Here is a 19,229-nt window from a genome sequence, read left to right as displayed (position 1 = left end):
ACGAACATCTAAATTTGGTAACCCCCCCTGTTGTTTCGGAAGACACGATTCATCTCTTGACCCTCTATTGGTTGGTTTGATTTCCGGGAAATTTCCCCTCGATTTTGACGAGATAACATTGAATTTGTGAAATCGCCGATGATTTGCTCTCTTTTTCAAAATAAAAGTCTTTCCTCAAGGAAGATATCGGAACGCTATGGCTTTATCTCTAACAGGTAACGTAAACTTCAGTATTTACTGATTTGCTTGGACACTTTGGGGTTTGGATGACGTAGCAACAAGACGTAACTCACTGTGCTTACACTTAGTTTAATGCAACGACTGTTTTCCACACGCGATGGTTCAGAATATACAAAATACTGTTCTTAAGACCACTGATTATAAAGCCACAGATCTCACTGTAATCACTAACGGTGATCGACGAAACTATTGATCGATTGTAACGCTGATATGCATCATTATTCTTCGGCGAACTTATTCTCGCCTTGCAATTTTACAAGCTCGGCGTCAACAGTCACAGCAGTCAGCTACTTTCGCCCGGTTATTGGTACAGCTGTGAAAGAAAACAGCCTCCTAAGTGGGTTTCCGAAAATTAATGTGGTGCTATGTATTACGTTCAGGCAGTGTCCTACCTTTGATAAAACAAGCAAGATTAAATCAGTCATATCTAACTTTCGTTTTGCAAGTTTGCGGCCGTTTTATCATCATAGCTACAATCCTATCTGAATATGCCCATGATCAACACGCCGCTTATCTGTAAAATGCCATGCAAACTTTTAATCTGCAGGTTTGCGTGGTACTTGATGTAGCCCTCTTTTTTAAGGTCCTTTGATCTCAGCTCAAGCTACAATGTAGCATGCTCCATCGTCTTGATAATTTGCATATTATCTGCTCTTACTAGTTTAGTGTGAAAAGGCGGAATGTACATTCAAGCTGCAATGTGTTATGCTTTCATCTTTCATTTGCTTGGTTTTAAGTTCAGTGGCCGACGGAAAAAAACAGCGTCAGTCTAATTTTTAGAATTTACATTTGGGTCATACATAGGTTACGACAGTCATTAACATCAATAATAGTAGCTTAATAATAATGGTGCGCAAATTTAACATGTTGATATGCTCAAATACGCATGACATAAAATTCTAAAACAGTTCAATCTATCAAAAACTATGAAAAGGTGTGAATATCTAACATGTTAAAAAACAAATGGAAAAGCAATACATACATATATAGGCAGTTACCTCTCAATTTAACGAAAAGCTATATCAATGAGGGATTCGATCCCAGTTAATAAGGCTTTTAGAATTTATTTTAGTCATGCCACTTTTTTATGCCAATTTTTTTCACACAGACATTGGCAATTCGCTTTTACATCTTGAAAAGTCCTTCCTTGCTACAGTAGCAATAGACTTCGGCACAACCTACAGTGGGTTTGCTTTCTCATTCAATAAAGACGAGGGTGAAGATGCGATTTTTATGAACAGAGAATGGGAAAATGAACAGGGCCATCGAACTAGCAAGACACCAACATGTCTGCTTCTTAAACCAGATTTGTCATTTGACTCGTTTGGTTACCAAGCTGAGGAAAAGTACGCAAATCTGAATAACCTCTCTGAGGAAAAGGAATACATGTTTTTTCGGCATTTTAAAATGCTGCTACACAATGATGAGGTATGAAGTGCGCTAGACTATAAGTCTCTAGTATGTTTAACCATTTTATTTCATCTTTATTTCATCTTTTTTTTATCTTTTAAATGTTCTCCTCTTTTATTCACTATTTGGTACCATTATTACCATTGTTATTACTGTCATCATCGTCGTCATCGTCATGATCATCATTAGTATTATCATAATTGTTATCATTATTATGAAGAAAATTCAAGGAGCTGATCAGGTCACATTCTGTGGTCTGGGCCTTGCACGTTCTATCCGAGACAACAAATTGATTCTCGTCACTGCCGACAAACGGACGTAGTTCAGCTTAAATTGTAGAACACATCCATAGGTGGTTTAATCAGTTTTTAAATCCTATTGTGGTTTTAACTACAGCCCAGATGCATATTAGGTTGACCTGAAGAGATAAGGATCATCATCATTATCAAGTTTTTCACCTCTATCATTATCAATATCACTAGTTTGTTTAAACATCAATGCAGCTTTGCGAGTTTTAAAGCGTGTAATTTGAAAAGAACAAAACCATAGTAATAATTTGGCAAAACCAATTATTATCAGTAGTGATTTGGTAAAACTTTTGACCGTAAAAATTAATGGTAAAATACGACGTTTCGACCAAACTTCGGTCATTTTCAAGTGAGTGGTAAGAATTTAACGAGGAATATATATAGGCGTGTAAGAAATGCAAACGGACATTAAGAACATACAAGGAGAAGAAATAATAAGCTAATTAAAAAGGTTTTTAATAAGGTTTTTAATTGTTTTTAATATTTATATGTTTTTAATTAGCTTCTAATTATTTCTTCTCCTTGTCTGTTCTTATTGTCCGTTTACACTTTCAAAAATTTTTTACACTTCTTACACGCCTATATATATTCATCGTTACATTATTTCCACTCACTTGAAAATGACCGAAGTTTGGTCAAAACGTCGTATTTTACCGTTAATTTTTATCGTCAAAAACCAATTATAGATTGAATTTTCAAGATAGTTAGCTTGTTTGACCGAAAAATTCTGACGGAGTTCTGCTTTAATATTCGAATGATGAAGTTCAGCTATATCTAGCGTATGGCAAGTACTCATAACGCGTTTAGACGAAGTATTAGTTCAAAAAGTTAAGACACTGCAAAGCGATTTATTTGTGCATCCATGTGACTGAAACACACTCGCATAATTTATATATGTTATTTGCCGGCTGGGAGGTCCGTATGGTGAAAAACTGTGAGCGAGGTCTTGAAAATACTGCCCGAGGCCGTAGGCCGAGGGCAGCATTTTCAAGACCTCGGTCACAGTTTTTCACCATACGGACCGACCCTTAGCCGGTAAATAACATATTTATTGTTTTTAAACTTGACGAAATTCTTTCCGAAAGAACCCTAATGATTTATGGACGTAAATACGGCAAGATCTTCCATAAACTGAACAATTTTTGAGTGGGTAAATGGTAGTTAAAATAGAGGTGATGCAAATTTAAGAGAGATGCCTCAGCGAAACATTTTCATTTCCGTAACGATAAAGGTGATTTAAAAGGCTTCCAAACAAACTTTGAAACATTATTTTTACAAGTATCTGTCACAATCTGACACCTGTCAATTAGAGAGCGCGCAAGAAAAAAAAATCGTGGGAACATTTGAAAACCAACAGAACTAGTTTGGCAAGGACTGTCACAACAATGTTTTCTTCAAAATCAGTCAATGATCTAACGGAAAGTATTATTCACTCTCATCGATCATTCATTCATGTACGAAGATTTACCTCTGTTCATTAAGTAAACGGCGAGGAAAGTAATTGTGAGTAAATTCAATTTTTTTATTTTGAAGTCGTGAGAGTTTGCTCGTTTGTTTGCTGTAATGGCGTGTTTAACTCTGATCTTTCCTTCACAAAAACTGAATTCGAACGGCACACTCCAACGAGACACAAGGGAATGTAATGCGGCCTTTTCTCAAAAAATTCCTTCAATTTCTGTTGTGCAATTTAAGGTACAAATGTCCAAATTGAACGGAATTGGAAAGACTCACCAGGAGCGTATATTTGTTGTAGAACTTAAATTAAAACTTCGCTCGCTTTTTTTTTACTATGAACAAATTGCTCGAGAAAATTCAGATTTTAAATGAATGAAAGTTCCATCGTTCAGTTTAACTGTGACCAAATACCTCACGTTTCAACTTTCTGGGTACTTTTTGTGAACGATTAAAATTAATTGCAGACGGTTACTAGGCCGCTTGTCAACCAACGTAATGACAATATTGTTTATACAAATTCATTCTGAAACCAATATTTTTCTGTCAACCAAAGTGATTTGATAGAGATAAAAAAGAGGATTCATAAGTTATTTATCGGCTTGAGGTAGTGACCGACGTGTTTGCTTAAAAATACTGCCCAGCTGGAAAACGAGGTATATTTATGAAAAATGACAACGAAAGTTGGGATGTACTCGGCGACTCACGAAAGCGTTACCGTGGCCCGTGGGCAGAGATAGGAAAATACTGACCGGGTAAAGAACCAATCAGATTGCAAGATTCGTTACCGTGCCCTCTAAAAAAACAATAAATATATGTTATTTGCCGGCTGGGAGGTCCGTATGGTGAAAAACTGTGAGCGAGGTCTTGAAAATACTGCCCGAGGCCGTAGGCCGAGGGCAGCATTTTCAAGACCGAGGTCACAGTTTTTCACCATACGGACCGACCCTTAGCCGGTAAATAACATATTTATTGTTTTTTAAACTTGACGAAATTCTTTCCAAAAGAACCCTAATGATTTATGGACGTAAATACGGCAAGATCTTCCATAAACTGAACTATTTTTGAGTGAGTAAATGGTAGTTAAAATAGCGGTGATGCAAATTAAAGAGAGATGCCTCAGCGAAACATTTTCATTTCCGTAACGATAAAGATGATTTAAAAGGCTTCCAAACAAACTTTGAAACATTATTTTTACAAGTATCTGCCACAATCTGACACCTGTCAATTAGAGAGCGCGTAAGAAAAAAAAAGCGCAAGAAGATTTGAAAAACAACGGAACTAGTTTGGCAAGGACTGTCACGACAATGTTTTCTTCAAAAACAATCAATGATCTAACGGAAAGTATTATTCACTCTCATCGACGATTCATTCATGTACGAAGATTTACCTCTGTTCATTAAGTAAACGGCGAGGAAAGTAATTGTGAGTAAATTCAATTTTTTTATTTTGAAGTTGTGAGAGTTTGCTCGTTTGTTAGCTGCAACGGCGTGTGTAAATCTGGTCTTTCCTCCACAAAAACTGAATTCGAACGGCACACTCCAACGAGACACAAGGGGATTTAATGCGGCCTTTTCTCAATAAATTCCTTCAGTTTCTGTTGTGCAATTTATGGTCCAAATGTCCAAATTGAACGGACTTTGAAAGACTCACCAGGAGCGTATATTTATTGTCGAACTGAAATTAAAACTTCGCTCGCTCTTTTACTACGAACAAATTGTTTGTGAAAATTCAGACATTAAATGAATGAAAGTTCCATTGTTCAGTTTACCTGTAACCAAATACCTCACGTTTTAACTTTCTAAGTACTTTTTGTGAATGATTAAAATCAATTGCAGACGGTTTTTAGGCCGCTTGTCAACCGACGTAATGACACCATTGCCTATACAAATTCATTCTGAAACCAATATTTTTTTGTCAACTAAATTGATTTGAGAGAGAGAAAGAGAGGATTCATAAGTCGGCTTGAGGTAGTGACCGATGTGTTTGCTTAAAAATACTGCCCAGCGGGCAAAACGAGGTATATTTATGAAAAATGGCAACGAAAGTTGAGATGTACACGGCGACTCACGAAAGCGTTACCGTGGCCCGTGGGCAGAGATAGGAAAATACTGACCGGGTAAAGAACCAATCAGATTGCAGGATTCGTTACCGTGCCCTCTAAAAAAACAATAAAGTTACTTATCTTATATTTTCTACCTTTATCAAATTAGAGCCTGAATCTTAGCACCAAGATATCCGCAGCAAATGGAAAACTCTTGCATGCAAAACAAGTGTTTGCACATTCCATCCGGTTTCTGAAAGAACAAGCGCTCAATATCATTCGACAAGAGACGAGAGATGACGGATATAAAATGGAGGATATCCAGTGGGTTCTGACTGTACCAGCCATATGGACTCCACGAGCGAAGCAGTTTATGCGTGAAGCAGCCTATGAGGTATGCAATGAGATGGGCTTAAATCATCCATGCTATCGGCGAGTGAGGCATTTAGCACGATTGTTCGATTGTGTTGCATTTACCGGCATATTAGTCTGTCATCATTTCAAGGAAAAATGAGTAGTTGTGTCACTTTTTTTTCATAGGCTGGCCTTGGGTCATCTGAGAATCCAGAGCAGTTGATAATTGCTTTAGAACCTGAAGCTGCGGCACTGTTTTGCACAGAAAGACACCTGGAGAGAATGGGTGCTGTGTCGCTTGAAGGACAACTCTCTCAACCCAATATACACTATATGGTTGTCGACATCGGAGGTGAGGCTTCCTCTGAGCAAAGATTTTCGTAGTCTTCGTTTCTGAAGAACCTTTTCAAATTGAGTGGTTTGTAGAGTTGATGAAACGCGCAACGATAGTGCTTCTTTTTGAACGCGAAAGGAGCGAAGAACATCAATGGGTGGAGTAACTTACAAGAAGTAGCCCCTTGTCTAGAGAAATACTGCCGGCTACTTTACTTATTCAAAAAGAAATACTTTTTCAATAAGCAAGGAGTAGTTCCGATGGCTATCTGTACAAAATGTGGATTGCTCTATAACTGAGAACTTGTTCAGACAAAAACTAGAATGAAACCATTCAAAACCTTGATAATGTCGATGGTCTGGTTAACTATAACATTTACCTTCTAAATAGGGGAACGTAAGTAAACCTCTGTGACAAACCACCGTGAAGGGGTTAGAAATATTCCTCCTAATGCGCTATTTCCACAGTAAAATCCGAAACAGACGCGATACAACCTTGTAATTATATCAAAGATGACGAAACGCACTTTGCTAACATTCAAAAATATTAAACACCTATTTTTTAAAGAAAGATGTGGTATAGAGTTCAAAGCCAATTCAGTTAGGTCAATACGTGGAATTAGACAGTCAAAAATCCCTGTATAGAACGCATTGTAGCTTTTTTAATTTCCTAACCCAGCATGACAGTTTCATTATGAAAAAGTCTCTCTCTTTGTGGATTTTACCTTTCACAAACCAGCTATCTGTTTCACCTTGGAAGAATCTGAACTGCAGGGACACGGGAGTTTGCTCTCTAAAGTCGACGAGATCATGATTAAAACAATCTGGTCATAGCTGTGGTATCAAATTTTACGGCATCACGATTAAGTAAATAAGTCCCATTCAATAAATATTTAGGTGTAATCCATAAATCTCTTAACTCTTTATAGGCGGTACCTTTGATGTGACAGTGCATGAAAAACAGGATGACGGTAACATTAAGGAAATCTACAAAGTAACAGGTGGACCGTATGGAGGCAAGAAAGTGAATGAACAGTTTAAGAGCCTTTTGGACCAAATATTTGGTCAGCAGAAGATGTTTGATTATCGCCAACAATTTCCTTCTGATTGGCTAAAACTCATGAACGATTTTGAAATTAAGAAGCGCGGGGTTCGGGTCGTGCAGCAAAAAGAGACAAGGATTCGCCTGCCACGAAGTTTCGTCTCGTGGATCAACGATGCCGTTACAGTGGCTTTGAAACGCTATTCAAATGGAGAAATCAGAATCCTCAACGATGAGTACCTGTGCTTAAGTTCGAGAGTTATGGTGGAGCAGTTTCGGCCGGTATTGGAAGCTATGAAGGATCACTTAAGAGTGCTCCTTAGCGAGCCACGGCTTTCGAAAGTCACTGTGATGCTATTAGTTGGAGGATTCGCGAATTCTTTGATTCTTCAGGAAGAAATCAAAAGAAGGTTTTCCAGCAGGTGTTATATAATCATTCCTAATGATACCAGTACTGCTGTTGTCCAAGGGGCTGTCTTGTTTGGCAAGAGTCCGGGTAGAATAGTGCAAAGAGTTGTCAGCAAGACGTATGGAGCCGACTGCTGCCGAGAGTTTGTCCGCGGAGTTCACCCAGAAGAAAAGAAGTTTGTCGCGAATGGCGTGGAGATGTGTAATGATTTGCTTAACTACTTTGTGAAGGAAAATGAAGTCGTTAAACTCGGGCAGCGAATAAAAAGTATCTATCGACCATTGTATCCAAACGAAAAGAAGATCAAGTACTCTTTCTACGCGGCAGACAACCCCAATGCCCTTCTTATCACTGACGCCGGAGTAAAAAGGATTGGAAGCGTTGTGGTTGAGTCTCCTGAAACGTGGAGAGGTTTGGATAGGGAACTGGAGGTCAGTCTGTATTTTGGAGGAACAGAAATAACCGCAACAGCTCGAGACATTTCGAGTGGCAATACAGCGCAAACTACACTGGACTTTTTCCACGTCAAGTAATGATCAGTCTCAGCGTTTGGAACGATATTCTTACGTTACATTTCTTGCGTTATATAACAGTGAAATTAAAGGGGAAAATATGATCTAGAAACCATAAAATCTTTATCATCGCCACTATGAAATAAGTTTTCAAATTTACAACATACTGCGTCTCAAGATTACAGAGAGTCACCTTACCGTTCGAAAGATGTCTTGAAATGTGCCAAAAATTCGACCTCGAATGCTGCCATTTTGAAAAACAACTCAGTAACATATACGTACACGCGAAACTACAACACGAAGTTTACAAACAGCTGCTTCTCTATTTGATTCGAAAATGTGTTTTGGTGTGTCTCCTAATTGTTCCAACAAACCGCCAAGAGGTGAAACACTATCACAGGACTTAGACTAGCAAATTTTTCATGCGTTGGCCTGTCTTATGTAATGATTCCGAAATCACTTTTTTTCAGTGAGAAGAATGATATGATTTCTCTAGCATACTTTTTCTTTATTACAGAAGAGTGTATCGCAGTGATGTACGGAATTTAAGTAATGGCAACTCCTTGAGATGTGTTTACAAATGAGATTATTTTTTTCTGTTGGTCAAATAAGTGATTTTCACATTATTCCCTTGGATGTAAGATAGCATCATAGACCTTAGTGCAGCCTTGGAGCTGAAAACATTAGACTCTTGTTAGGCAAACAGCGTAAAACGGAGGGAAATAAAGTTATATGCAGATGTACACAAAGAAATAATTATTTTGAACCGAATTTTGTCTTAAAATACTGAAACAACTTATGGGTTCCGTCAAAAGACTGCTGGTTCAACCTTAGCTTGAAGTAGGGGAAAATCTGACGGAAGTTTCTTCGCTGATTATCTTCAGTGATCTTAAATTGGTAAGCTTTTTTAAGCGCAATGCAGTTTCCTTTTTAGTTGTCAAGTCTTCCACTTCTCGGTGAGTGACCAATGAAAACTGCCAGCATACAGGAATGAACTTGCATTGCCTCTCGTGATTAAAATAACCCCGGTCGCAAAAGAAAAATTTGTCAATCGCATTAGGCATTTTGTGTGATTTAGCAGAGAATACTTGTATCTACGTCTACAAAGATATCCTCGTTTAGCGCCTTCGTAAAAGAGAATTGTGACAACAAGATTAAAATTATGGTAAGTCTTTTTTTATACAAATCTTGACACAAAAACTCATCAATTCTTCTGGACAAAACACTCGACGCCTTAATGAACAGTTATAGCTTGCACAATGCGGAAGGTATTCTGAAAGGCAAATCTGTTTCATGTGGAACTGTCAGAATTTTTATTCAGCCAGGTTTGAACTTTATTTGTTGGAGACTGTTCAATCGCAGGAGGATACCAAGTGATGGCCGGGAGGGCTTGGGTTGAGGGTCCTCGCTTACGGCAGTAAATATTTGTCTTGTGGATTTTCCTCTCTGCCGTCTGCGAAGGAAACGAATCATTTGGCATGGGTCCTTATGCATTTTGTTTTCTGTGGTGGTATTACACGGATAATAATCTATGTTTTACAATTCATTACTGTGAGGCAACTTTCGGGAGAATGCCAAAGGGTCATGGAATGCTCGATAGGAGGATAAAATCTGTGAGAGTTTGTGCCATCTTAACCTGACAACTGCAACTAATGCATTCATTTCTGCCCCTCGTGGAAGAAAGAAAATAAACCAAGGATTCTAAGTTTTCATGCAGAGCTCTCTTCGCGCAGAAAACAACGTATGGGAGGGGTTTATGGAGCGATCTGCGGCTTAAATTCCTTCCATTCGCATGTAATGAATTCTGGTAGACAAAAAGATACAAGAAAGGAGGATAAAGAAAGAGAGCGCGGGAATACAACAAATGATAATGAAACAACTTCACTTGAGAATGGAATGAAGGCCAGTTATTTTGAGAAACCGAGTTTCTCTCCGTAAAAGCTGAACACTTTAATTTCTATACATTTAACGTTGATCAAGTTCATTGTACGTACTTTGATTCGGGAAGTTAGATCGTGGCACTCTCTGACAGTTTCATCTATCTCATGTTGCAGTTTCACGAAACGTTTCTTTTCCTTCTTTTGTTCTTGGGTGATTCTTTGGTCATCCAGTTCGAGTTTCGTTTGTAATTCCTGAGTAAAAAACGAATAACTTAATAACAAGAATTTTTCAAGCGTATCAATGAAGAATTTTAAGATTATAGCGTAAGATGTAAAATTGATATTATGACCATTGCATACATGCGTAATGATCTGCTTCCCTGTATTCCGGAACATTCAGCGTCTAAAAGGATTGCTACCTCCCACGGATAGGATGGCGTCCATAAAAGGTATTCCGTCAACTTTCCATAAGAGTTTACAGCTTCTCATTTATACTCCTGCTCAATAGCGAGGCCCTGAATTTTTCAGAGAAAATGGCTCATGCAGAAATGCAATTACATCCCTTGACAATTATCGATGATAATTTCTATATATTCAGTATTCATCTTCTCACCTTCAGCCTTTCGTCCTTCAGTTCCAGATCCCTATCGGCTTTTTCTATCTTCTGCTCCAATTCTTCTATGCTTGGTAATTTTGAGTCAAGTTGCAGGAGATTTTCATATCTCTTACTTTCGTTCTCAAGCCGTATGACTTTTTTTGTTTTCTTCCTATCGTTAAAATATAACATTTAGGTGGTGGTATCCTTATTCAAAATTCCTTATTCCCTGATAAATGAATACTACAACAAATTTCCTTTTTCACTCTGAAAATGGCATTGTTCCTGTTTTTTAAAAAAGATGCGATCGTTAGGTTTTCTGTGATTTTCACTCAAGTGATATCATCGATTTGCAATCAGCATTTCAAAATTCATATCATTAGATATATCTTCACTAAAATCCCGCCTACCGCCAGTGGGATGAAATTTCTGAACTTAGTTTTCGCCTGAAATGTTTTACACTTAAGAGGCGATCTCTGTAAGAGCGGTCCAGGGCATTTCGCATCGGAAAAAAGTTTTCCCTCAAACTTTACCCAATAAACTATCTTTGGTAACAAGTAAATAAAACCACATTAGTTTTTGGAAATACCTCAAAATAAAATTTTTAGAGCTCTCAAAAGTCAAAGCTGCTAAAGGCCCTTTTTTGACCTCTTGCGACATCGAAAATTTCAAAAGTTGAATAGCCCGGTCCTCGTATCACACCGCATGCAGCAAAAAATATTTTGTATTCTTAAAGTGTGTGATATATAAGGTGTTTAAAATGCATTTCAATTTAGATATTCGTTTATTCAGAGGCTCGTCATAATTTATTTAGAAACACTCGTTGGACAGCTTTCTGAAATTGGTTAAAAATACTCTTTCTTTCTCGGTTGATATTGCTCAAGTCCAGACCAGACTATTAAAAACTCCGCTTGATTTCTGTTAATAAGATGTTTGGCTGCAGAAAAATATAAAAACATCTTGCACTTATTGATTTTCTTCGCCGAGGTGACTTCGAACTTTTAGCGATATTGCAAGCGTGACAGCCGATTATGCAAATTAGTTCATTGAGCAAACTCAGACCGTTTTATGTGAGTAGCTCAATAAATCTTAGAAGTAGAAAATATAGGAGAAAATATAGTGGACAGAGCTTTAAGACCACACCGATCAATACCTTAAACATTTTAAAAGGCCAAAATTTGACAAATTTTATTATCTCGTGACGAAAGACGTCAACAACAACGTATCGAATATCATAATTATCATAATTCATGATTAGCGCTCGCAAACCCCTTTATAAAATTTGGCTTCTGTTATTTCATATTTGAGTTCTGATGGCTTACGCTATTCAAACCTGTATGAACATTTCATAACCAAACTACAGCATTCTATTTAGTGTAACCGGCGATAACAGCACACACTGAAATACACCGTGACCACTGTCACATAATTCAATTGTACATGTGTAATTATCCTCAATTGCTTCTCCCTTCTTAATAAAGCAGCGATAACATCGCCTTTTGGATCCAAATTCTGGTCGGCAAGAATAAGAGAAATTTTGTCTGCACACCTGTCTTTATGAAAGTTTCTATTCAGAACTCTAGGGAGTTCTTGTGGAAAAGGACCCCGCGATTTTTGAGGAAATAAATTATTACATTACTTGTGACCTCATTTTTCCAACAATTAGCTATATCTATACTGTAAAGTGCGTAAGTGTATTAGCTGTAATTCATATGTCTCTTTCGGTACTGGTTTGCTTGGGATTAATAACACTAAATTCTTGAAGCGGTATTCGCCAAAAGAAGTCCTGTTTTCAGTCGCGTTCTTCAGAAACTTCGCTCGAAGATCACGAGGAGTTTCCGGTTTGTTTAACTTGCCTCAGAGTACTGACTCAATAAAGAGTCATATCTGCTTAATCCATTTGTCAAAAGAGAGTTTCACAGAAGGAGAGCCTATCTTTGCAAGGGCTGGCCTGTTCGATGTAGAAGACTCAGTTATAGCAAAATGTGGGTCTGCGCAAAGCATAGGCACACTTATGGGAAGTTCTGGCGCCAAAGTTCAGCGTGCCAGTATCCGACACACCCTGGTAGCGATTCCAAAGGGCTAAAGAGCCGGTATTCTGTCAATTTGCAAAAGTCAAAGGCAATATCTAAGATGTATGGCGTTATATAGAGGTTTACACGATACTGCAGCTGAGGGAGCGGATGGTTTCAAGGATTTTCTCCAAATTATAGACGAATTGGAAAGCGTGGGAGCAGAAAAGGACTAGTGTAAAGAAGTTCGCGAGAGGCTTCAGGAGAGCAATTTGTATTTGAAGACTACATACCGTAATCACTGCGAAGAGGACGATAGCAAATGTGCCGATCACTGTAGGGTCTTTGCACCGAGCCATGCTGGTGACACTGAAGTTCAGAAAGTATGCAGTCACAGTCACAACGTGAAGTGTGAGGATTGTGAGATGCTGAAGAGTGTTCTTGAAGAAGTAAAAGGCGCTATTTCTGAGTACACAATACAATTGGGTAGGTTTCAAGCGGAAGACTATCTGTACAAAGCAAAAAATGCTGCCGCTAAGATCTTTGAATGGAGAGGGTATATCCTGAGAGCAGAAACCAGGATCAGTACGAGCGGCAAATTGTCGATACTTTGGAGGGAGATGAAGCATTTATAATAGTTGACTGGACAATGAAGTTCATAGCGATGAAGTTCCGGGAAAAGCAAGCAGAATGGTTTACCAAGAGGGAAATCAATTGGCATGTGAGTAGCGTTGTTGTAAGACAGGAGGAAAGCCTGGAAGAAACCTGATACGTAGAACTTTTTAACAGCTGTAAAAAAGACTGGTTTTCAGTGCTGTCAGTCCTAGAAAATCTCTTTGTCACCATAAAGTTACGAAATTCAGGAATAAAAAAGGCCCTTATAAGATCGGATGAAGTAGGTTGCTATCACAACAGTAAGCTAGTATCATCTCTACGAGGGCTCGGACATCAAGATTGCCACTTTCAGCAACTTATACAAGAGGGCCTGCGCGTTTGTAGAGCGTTTAATGTTGGGTCTGGAAAGTTTATTCGGTAAAATTAAAATTGCAATTTTTCCACAGAAAAAATGACGGATCTGGTGAAGGAGATTCCATTTTTCCCAACCACTGCTCGACGAACTGCATCAGCAGGAGAAAGCAATGATGGCAACGACGGTAGTTCCTATCAATGCCCTGAACCTGGTTGCGATGAAGATTTTAAGACGCAGGCCGACCTTGACTTCCATATGAACTAGCTGGTTCATCATGTAAGTCCTGTGCCTGCGAGCATGACTTAAAGTCTTTATGACAAAGTGAAGAGGTAGTGGGTCCATTACTTTCAGTCATTGTCATTAGAGGGTGAAAGTTCGACTGAACTGGTTGCAGTGGCCACAGAACCCTTGACAAGTACATCAAAGCTTCCCATGGGATGGGCTCTTCATAAGAGAGGTGCAAGTGAACGGCTTTCACAAAACGTCAGGCAGTACTTGAAACAGAAATTTAATATCGGATGAGACACTGGCAGAAACCAAACCCAGAGAAAGTAGCAAAGGATATGCGAACTGCTTGCACAATAGATGGAGAGAGAATGATCTATAGAACAGAGTGGTTATCCAACATACAGATTCAGGGTTTCTTCTCGAGATTGTGCCTTAAACAGCGATCTAAAATACAACAAGAATCGGATGATGCCACCGACGCAGACGACCACTTGATAGAAGCATCCGCGTCTGATGTAGACGAAGGGTGTTTGAGAGAGGCGAGGAACACAGTAATGGATGAGATAGACTGAAACATCCAGTCATGTTTGATATCTATGATGTGTGCTCGTTGGCAAGAGAAGCAAGGTTGTCTAGTCTCAAAGTCAAGATGCTAAGAGACATATGCGAACATTTTGAGCTCGCATTCAAAATGCAAAATACAAATGCAGCACCTCTTGCAAAAATGGAGGAAATGATTTCGGAGTGTAGTTGTTATGCAATCTAATTATGACGTCCGCCCGTTATGCGAATGCGATATCTTTTTTTACAAGAACTCTTCAAACTTATGAACAGAGACTGTTATGCAGACAGATGTGACGACCAAATATAATTTTTTCCCTTTCAGCGAGAAATCCGAGAAATCGCTGCTTTATTTAGACGTGAGAAGTATTCAAGACAATTACACGATGGAATTACGTGACAGAGTCACTGGTCACGGTGAATTTAGTGTGTGCTGTAATCGCTGGTTACACTAAATAGAATCCTGTAGTTTAATTTTGAAAAGTTCGTACAGGTTTGAATAGTGTAAGCCAATAACAGAAGCCAAATTTTAAAAAAAAGAGTTTGCGAGCGCTAATCAAATTATGATATTCGATACGTTGTTGTTGACGTCTTTCGAGATAATAAAATTTGTCAAATTTTGGCCTTTTAAAATGCTTAAAGTATTAATCGGTGTGGTTTTAAAGCTCTGTCCTACTATGTTTTCTACTTAAAATGGTTAAAATCTAAGATTTATTGAGCTACTCACATAAAACGGTCGGAGTTTGCTCAATGAACTAATTTGCATAATCGGCTGTCACGCTTGCAATATCGCTAAAAGTTCGAAGTCACCTCGGCGAAGAAAATCAATAAGTGCAAGATGTTTTTATATTTTTCTGCAGCCAAACATCTTATTAGCAGAAATCAAGCGGAGTTTTTAATGGTCTGGTCTGGACTTGAGCAATATCAACCGAGAAAGAAAGAGTACTTTTAACCAATTTCAGAAAGCTGTCCAACGAGTGTTTTTAAATAAATTATGACGAGCCTCTGAATAAACGAATATCAAAATTGAAATGCATTTTATACACCTTATATATCACACACTTTAAGAATACAAAATATTTTTTGCTGCATGCGGTGTGATACGAGGACCGGGCTATTCAACTTTTGAAATTTTCGATGTCGCAAGAGGTCAAAAAAGGGCCTTTAGCAGCTTTGAATTTTGAGAGCTCTAAAAATTTTATTTTGAGGTATTTCCAGAAACTAATGCGGTTTTATTTACTTGTTACCAAAAATAGTTTAATGGGCAAAGTTTGAGGGAAAACTTTTTTCCGATGCGAAATGCCCTGGACCGCTCTTACAGAGATCGCCTCTTAATAATTAAATAATAAAACACCGCCACCGACGCGGCACCGCAGTTTATTTAGAAACTTACACCCTTTATGTTTTATGCCGGACCTCGACATGTCATTGAGGCCAACCCACTCTTTAAGTAATTAGCATTTACTCACCTAACAGTAGCATCAGCATCAACTCGATTCTCCTCACTGAATCTCACATCTTTACGAAATCCCTTCAGGGACAGATTTGCCATATCTACAAAGTCATGTCTATCGTGAATTTCCCTTGTTTGAGATCGTTGAAGTCGTTTCAGTGCTCTGTTTTCGTGACGCAAGTTGTCCACTGTATCACTCAGGTTTTTGGCTTCAAACTCCAGGCTTTTTGCTTTGTGCTGTGTTCTCACAGCGATCTCGTACAGCAATCGATCCATTGCCGTTTGGTGCACGGTCTTCTTTTTCCTTTGTGTTGATAATTTAGAGATGCCTTTTTGCTTTGACTTTGCTCTTCCACCTCAAAATAAGTTTAATAAACCAAATCAACAAACCATACATATTTCCCTTCCTGTAGGAATATTAGTCCTTACCTCTGTGGGTGCATACAGTCATTAGATTTAGTATCTAGAACCAAAAACATTTCTGCTTCGACTAAGGTTGAATGAGTCAAATCAAAAAATCTTCCATAATGATCTTCTCGAACCCTGCGACCTGAGCACTGAATTTGTCGAAAAATATCGTAGACCCGAGGCGAATAAGGATTTTTACCAAGTTTTTTTGCGGTAACTAAAGTTAGAAATAAATCAAATATTTTATTTTCGTATTTATAGGGACGAGGTGTTTAAAGGTTCAGTATCTATCTAATGGGTAACTGGAAATGTTTTTGTTTTGAACATTATTCAATTATACAATCAACTCTTTTGCTACCACCAGATAGTTTTTCCTTAGTACGGCTCGAGCAAGCGAGGTTAATAGGTAGTTTATTATATGGCACTCGGGCCAAACTTGTTTAATTTCACTTCGCCGGCTTCTGTAACCAAACGTGCACGGCTCAGAACCAATCAGGACGCTCGGATTTACCTCGAGACTACCTTGCATTACAATAAAGTGTGATATATTTAGCGAGCGCGCAGATTACCACAATAGTAAAATATTAATGAAGTAAGAAATGGAAACAAAACTAAAACAAGAGAGTTTACTGTGTGAATTAAGAGGAAAGGAAAACAGATCTTGTTTAATTTTGTATTTTCTGTATCAGTTATCTCGCTCGGCGTTTTCTTCGATTTCCAGTTGTTATTGCAAATAAGACTGAAAATCACATCAAAACTTGCAGCGATTTACCTGTCCATATCTAAACTCTAACATATCAGTTACCATGGAATCAAAACACCAGCAGTAAACCACAAAAAAGATATATCTTTCGCGCTTTTCTCATGGAATTAAAATTTGCTCGATTTCTTCCTCGAAAAAATTCGATTCTAATTAAAAATATCTTCTCTGAAATTGTGTTAAAATCGACAGACAAACCCTAAGTGATGTCTTCATTCAAACCGAAATCAATTTCACCTCAACTTAAGTCGAATCATGGCTCACAAAATTATCTTACCTTACGCGATCTGCCTTAATGGATGACTGTTATTTCTCTCGTAGGAAGACAATTTTTTTAATCCTCCATCGTTTTGACTGGAAGAAATATGTCTCCCTTTTACTGAATATTAGGAACGTAATTAGAATAATTGAACCCGCGCTCTGATTAAACTTGGTTGTGGTTGGTTAAATATTAAAGAAGAGATTGCAAAAACACAATCATTGAAACAATGCAATTTTCAATGTTTGAAATAATCTTTGTCTGTTTTATTTTAAATAATTGAAAACAAAACTCAATAAGAATAATAAGCGCGTTAAACTGACTTATGGCCGGGAGTTTCTTTCTCTATGTCATTTATTCATTTTCCCATCAGCCAAGATGACTTTTTTCTATCAAGTTCCATAAAATTTTAACTATCTGAATTTTAGGAAAGGATTTTCTCATCGAGAGCATTATGACTTTATGATAAAAAAAAATACCTTATTTTTAAGTCTGATTTTATCAAAATTTTTGTTTTCGTGAAAACATCCTACCGCTTTCAAGAATAGCAAAAATTAATATTGTATGCAGCAATCGAAACATAAACAACTCAGTTCCATATCAACAGCTGCCTCACTGAATGGATAATTTTAAAGACCCTTCTAGCGTGTTATCAAGAGTGTTTCGAAATACATTGTGAAAAAAATCATTATAGCTCGGGCCGTATAAGCTGGGATACTTGCAATAATTTAGCAGTTGAATTAAATATATCGTGGAAAACTTAATATTTCTGTATCGTAATACATTTATAAGTCACGTAGGATACGCCCTTATACGATATCCGGGAAAAGTGGAAAACTTTGAACCGCATAATTTAAGTCCAGTTTAAATCCAGTTTGAGATTAAGGCTCTTAATTTGCTGTGCCAAATCATCCTAGAGTAAAAAAGTAGTTTAAATAATCCTCATAGAATTTCAGCGACGAAACGATTTGGCCATGGCCTGGCGTGTTTTAAGCGAATCTCACATGGGAATTTTAGAAATTCGAGCTACGTGTAAGGCAAACTTGATAGCAGAAAAGTTCTTCTTTTATCGCAGAGAAGCCTGCACGGTGTTAAGAAAATAATTAAAGTCAACTTGAAACACCAAGAGGGTTCCTTCAGATAAGTTTTAAATGCTAGATGAATTACCCTTCGTTGTTGGTCGAGAATCGTAAGTGTCCAGCGTGGTTGCACGTTGGTGTTTTTCACTCTCGTCAGAAGAACTGCTACGCGAGCTAATATCACTGTACATTTCTTCTACAACTGCCCCAAAAGACATCTGTTCATGTATCGTTACGTCGGCGGATCGCAACGTAATAGAGCGCTGCACTGCATTACATTTACGTACATATATCGTCGTTATCAGAGGTAGGCCGGTGGCAGTTACTCTAACGAGATATTACATTGTTTGAGAGAGTTGTTTAGAGCTATCGTTATTCCATAGGTAAGCAGCCGGGCTCCTTTGATTGGCTGGTATAGAAAGTTGTTTTGTTACTCCTAGAGTGAAAATAAACACTTAGTAGTTCATACTTAAACGATATGTTCGTAGTATCCACCAATTAATAACTGTATTTGGGGTTTTCACTGATTCAAGTTACTTTCTACTTTCTTCTTGGGCAGAATTAAAATTATAGACGGTCCTGATGACTTTTTTCTTTTCATGACGCATTTCCACTTTTTCCCGTAAATTGTGTTTGTAACAAAGATCAACAATAATAAAAAAAATACCGTTCATGTGAAGAAGTGACGAAGACAATTACCTCGAATTCTTTTATGAAAAAAAGGAAGATAAAAAATAAAATAAAAACAAAATGAATACAAAAAATAATAAAAATAATCTTATTCCAAAGAGTACTGTTAGCTATAGATAAACTAATAACAAACCTGGTTTCTTGTTTGGTGAGTCACCACTTTGTTTCTCTACTAAGGTGAACGTAGAACTTTTACTGCTAACTTTTTCAGTCAAGGAGGTTGCACAGCT

The 19,229-nt window shown here is 37.8% G+C and overlaps 2 protein-coding genes across 2 annotated transcripts; one reads left to right on the top strand and one right to left on the bottom strand.

The window, feature by feature from the left end:
- Nucleotides 1–22: 22 nt before the first annotated feature.
- Nucleotides 23–8,857, top strand: LOC113682263 (heat shock 70 kDa protein 12A). Its single transcript, XM_089206594.1, has 5 exons — nucleotides 23–215; nucleotides 1,349–1,668; nucleotides 5,624–5,848; nucleotides 5,995–6,160; nucleotides 7,071–8,857. The coding sequence occupies exons 1-5, from the start codon at nucleotides 197–199 to the stop codon at nucleotides 8,123–8,125; spliced, it is 1,785 nt and encodes a 594-aa protein (XP_089062720.1). The 5' UTR covers nucleotides 23–196; the 3' UTR covers nucleotides 8,126–8,857.
- On the bottom strand, nucleotides 8,208–18,660 carry LOC113682264 (uncharacterized). The gene is made up of 5 exons (XM_027199421.2): nucleotides 18,398–18,660; nucleotides 15,820–16,159; nucleotides 10,598–10,751; nucleotides 10,099–10,236; nucleotides 8,208–9,557 (listed from the first exon to the last, which is right to left on the bottom strand). The coding sequence occupies exons 1-5, from the start codon at nucleotides 18,525–18,527 to the stop codon at nucleotides 9,396–9,398; spliced, it is 924 nt and encodes a 307-aa protein (XP_027055222.2). The 5' UTR covers nucleotides 18,528–18,660; the 3' UTR covers nucleotides 8,208–9,395.
- Nucleotides 18,661–19,229: the final 569 nt, after the last annotated feature.

Source organism: Pocillopora damicornis, chromosome 5 (genome assembly GCF_964200805.1).
Source record: "Pocillopora damicornis chromosome 5, jaPocDami1.2, whole genome shotgun sequence".
In the NCBI taxonomy this organism is placed as follows: Eukaryota; Metazoa; Cnidaria; class Anthozoa; order Scleractinia; family Pocilloporidae; genus Pocillopora; species Pocillopora damicornis.
This window is presented reverse-complemented; position numbering and strand designations above follow the sequence as displayed.

Coding starts and splice junctions, on each gene's coding strand:
- LOC113682264 (XM_027199421.2), bottom strand. CDS start 18,527: ATGTCTTTTGGGGCAGTTGTAGAAGAAATGTACAGTGATATTAGCTCG. Junction 16,160..18,397: donor TTCTCGACCAACAACGAAGG/GTAATTCATCTA, acceptor ACTTATTTTGAG/GTGGAAGAGCAAAGTCAAAG. Junction 10,752..15,819: donor GATGCTGATGCTACTGTTAG/GTGAGTAAATGC, acceptor TTTTAACGATAG/GAAGAAAACAAAAAAAGTCA.
- LOC113682263 (XM_089206594.1), top strand. Junction 5,849..5,994: donor TGCGTGAAGCAGCCTATGAG/GTATGCAATGAG, acceptor TTTTTTTCATAG/GCTGGCCTTGGGTCATCTGA. Junction 6,161..7,070: donor TATGGTTGTCGACATCGGAG/GTGAGGCTTCCT, acceptor AACTCTTTATAG/GCGGTACCTTTGATGTGACA.